Source organism: Macadamia integrifolia, unplaced genomic scaffold, assembly GCF_013358625.1.
Source record: "Macadamia integrifolia cultivar HAES 741 unplaced genomic scaffold, SCU_Mint_v3 scaffold1851, whole genome shotgun sequence".
In the NCBI taxonomy this organism is placed as follows: Eukaryota; Viridiplantae; Streptophyta; class Magnoliopsida; order Proteales; family Proteaceae; genus Macadamia; species Macadamia integrifolia.
In genome coordinates this window covers 44,218-47,778 of record NW_024868386.1, presented here as the reverse complement: position 1 = coordinate 47,778, position 3,561 = coordinate 44,218, and the positions used below count along the sequence as shown (strand labels likewise).

The window sequence follows — 3,561 nt, the reverse complement described above, 5'->3', positions numbered from 1 at the left end:
GGATCAGATTGATGGGAATCAATCTATTTTAGTCCTGCTTTTTTTTTTTTTAAGTACTAATTTTTTTTACCATTTTACCCTTAAAATGATACGGAACACCGATCCAGATTGTTCAGGATCAGGGATCGGTCTCGGCCGATTTGAGACCCATACTTGAAACCATGGTTCAATGTTCATACACCAATGGATGATAATGATCAGATGAATGATATGCCCCCCCACCCCAGGCCCCCGCCCCCAAAAAAAAAATGAAAATCTTAGAAGGAAATGCTAAAATTGAAGTTCATCTTCAGGAAGGATCCATGAAAGAGCAGCTTGAACACAGGTCCTTACGAAACAAGAAAATTAGAACAGATTCAGCTAGTAAGGACGCAGGCCTTCAATGTTGCCTGGGGGATCATAACTACAGATAACGAAGAACTCCTCATTGTCCTTATGGCACTTCAACCTTGCACACCCAAGACGAACTGATTCACGCCAAACCACCTGAGTATAGTGAAGACACTCATCCCCTTTGCAGGAGTTGGAATTGTAGTCATAGTATGGTTTCTCGGAGACCCACATGTTGATGGCATCAGTTCCGGCGCCGCCGATGGCTAAGTTCTCCCCATATGGTCCCTCAGAATGCACCAGATCGCAATCTCCGACTCTCTGGTTAGCATATTTGTGTGCGTATGCTGCTACCTCATTGTCCCATGTCATGGGGCCAACCCCTACCTGTGCTCGGACTGTGTTGTGGGCGTCAAGGTAGTCTTGTGGGTTATTTTGGGCTAGGGAATAAGGGATCATCAGAGCTAATAAGCTGTTGAGACAGAGGAGAGCTGTAAGTGTGCTTTGAAGCTTGCACAAACCCATCTTCTTGTGAGAATACTTTAGGTTTCTTGATCGGAAGACAGGAGTTATAAAGCAAATGCTACTACTCCTTGGGCCGCCGGTACTGTGGAATTAATTAATAATGAACCATAAGACTAAACCTTCTGGTTGTATATTGAATAGTAGTTCTAACCAAAGTTATTATGGTCATATACTGAAAATAAAATTCCCCCCACTTGGGGAAAAGAAATTATAAAGGAGAAAGAGTACTACCTGATAATATAGTGTACGCTCAGATATGTGAAGAAGTGAAGCTGGGGCATGAACGTCTTTTTCATAGCCTAGTTCCTTTTTCCCATGTATAATATAAAATAACGGCAAAAGAAGGTTTCTTGGTTGCACAGCTCCTGCACCAACATGGAGCCAATGAGGGGTCGCACATGGGCATCAAAAGGGGTGGGGGTTTTGGGTTTCACAGGGTTAGAGGCATCATTTTGCTGTACTTTGTGTTTAGGCACAAGGGTCGATCACGTGATTAGAAAACATTTATTTTCCCAATAAAATAAAGAATGCTACGTGGTTGCGTACCTCTTTGCCTGGACACAAGAGGCCAAGGTGTAAAATTATTGCCCCCACCCTTTTAAAATCACATCATTATGACTTTGCATGTCCCTCGCTGGTACAAGGGCTGATCCTTCTAGGTGCGTAGAAATTATACAATGAGACAACCCAAACTTTCATTAGAAAAGGAAATCAGATGGTCTAAGCAATTTCTGTTAGATCAAACACCAAGAAACACGAATAAAGGGAGACAATAGATCCGTACGACACAGAGATTTAACGAGGTTTACACACCAGGGTGGTGTGCTACGTCCTCGGGCGAAGAAGAAGATGATTCACTATGCAGAAGAGAGATTACACCCTAGCAGCGACGAGGAAGAACTTGCCCTGAAACCCTAGCTTCGTGAAAACCCTAGAATATAATGACTCTCAACAAGCAACAGTACATTATATATATACTCCAAATAGCGGTTTGACCCATCGGGTCACGGTCGATCCGGTCGAACCATACCGCGGGGGCGCACCCCCATACGAGATCAGTGATGGGCTCCGAGCTTGGGCCTATCGGCCCAACCCCTCTGCTTCCATCACAGATCTCAAAAAAAATCTCATTCGGGTCGCCACCAAAATATGTCGGATCGGGTAAATCTTCAAAACGGGTCAAGAATTCGAGACAAACTTAACAGTTTCCCATCACATGTGACCGGTTTTATTCACAAGGGAATATATAAGATCTGAATCAAAGATCCTTTCCTGGTTTCAATCAAAGGATCAGTCCATGGATTAAGAGGTTCTCTCTTCTCTGTGGGTGAAGAAAAACTCAATTTTTTTTTCATTATATATGTCAAGGGATGACAAGTAATTGGTTGCACGTTCAAGTTCCTGCCAAACACAAGCATGCCTTTGAGGAAAAAGACCGGGTGATTCGTTGGGTTGGAACTTGGGTTGGATTTGGACCAAGGTTGGTGGTCGGTCTGACCATGGAAAGGGTTCCAAGTTGGATCTTCTCTGTTCTTCTTCCTAGTAAGTCACGTGAATTAGTTAAATTTACTGTATAGTCACGTATTAAGGAGTTCTGGTTGTCTCAGTCCTAATTCCCCTTCCCCAGTTAACGACTTCAAAACTGTTGTTTTGCTACCCGTGAGAGAATCTGGATCCCCGTGAGGAGCAAGCCTTTAAATTATGCTTGTAAATCAATTCAGAATCAGGTATTTGGTTTGGTTTTGACTTGATTTCAAGAAGTTTTGATGTGATTTAGAATCGGACCAAGTCTCACCTTGGTACAACACTAAACATCCCATGTGAGTGGCCCAATGTGAGTCGAACTTGGGATGTATAAGTTCGTTGCTCACCGACTGTGCTATTCCTTTGGGTTCTGGTTCCGATTCCTATATTTAATTTATAGTATATATCTACTATAATATAATAGTATTATAAAATCTATAACTAAAATTAGTAAAATATATTATAAAATATTAGTATTAAATATATTGATACACTATAGTGTATTGATACCCAAATTTGATTCGATTTCGGTTTTGGTTCTAATCATTGGTTCCTATGATAAAATTATAAAGTAACTAAATCTCAGCTCGATTCTATTCCCTAGATCCAAATTGTAACCATAGTTTATTCGGATTGGTTTGATTGGACAAAGAGCTCGCACGGGCCAGGTTCGGCCAATATTATAGTCCAAGAAAAGCATATGACCACGTCAGGCCCAGCTCGCCTAGTATGCATTCCCCTGGGCTGGGTACAGGCAGGCCCAGTCCTATGTATGTACTATATAAGTAATAATGTATAGTTTGGAAGAATAGATTACAGGGTTCGACCAATAGGAATCAACACCAGACTTGGTCACCAGTCACCACCGATTCCAATCCGAATCAGGAGAATCGGTCAAAATAACTGTAAGAATCGGCAAAAGAAAAACCATAGTAAACCTGTTATAGATCGGTCATAATTGGCCAATAATATATACAAAAGTTCCTTACCACCAGGGAATGGTTATTGTAAGAGCAAATGTTTAAGCAAAAAAGATTTTTTTGGGGGTAATGTGCTTACTCGCTACGCATGTTTGGTGGAGGATCAGGGAGGCTTGGACTAATTGATTATAGTACCACATCGTGGTCTTTGAGCATGATTCCACCTTTTTCGTTTTTGTTTTTGTTTTTTTGTTTTTTTTTG

At 41.4% G+C, this 3,561-nt stretch overlaps 1 protein-coding gene across 1 annotated transcript in view; it reads right to left on the bottom strand.

Annotated features, from left to right (window-relative positions):
* Nucleotides 1-257: 257 nt before the first annotated feature.
* The window catches only part of LOC122065009 (basic form of pathogenesis-related protein 1-like), a 3,491-nt gene continuing 187 nt past the window's right edge, over nt 258-3,561 (bottom strand). The window contains exon 2 of the mRNA XM_042628807.1: nt 258-937. Within this exon, the coding sequence (XP_042484741.1) occupies nt 361-937 (577 nt within the window). The 3' untranslated portion in view covers nt 258-360. The remainder of the gene's footprint in view (nt 938-3,561) is intronic.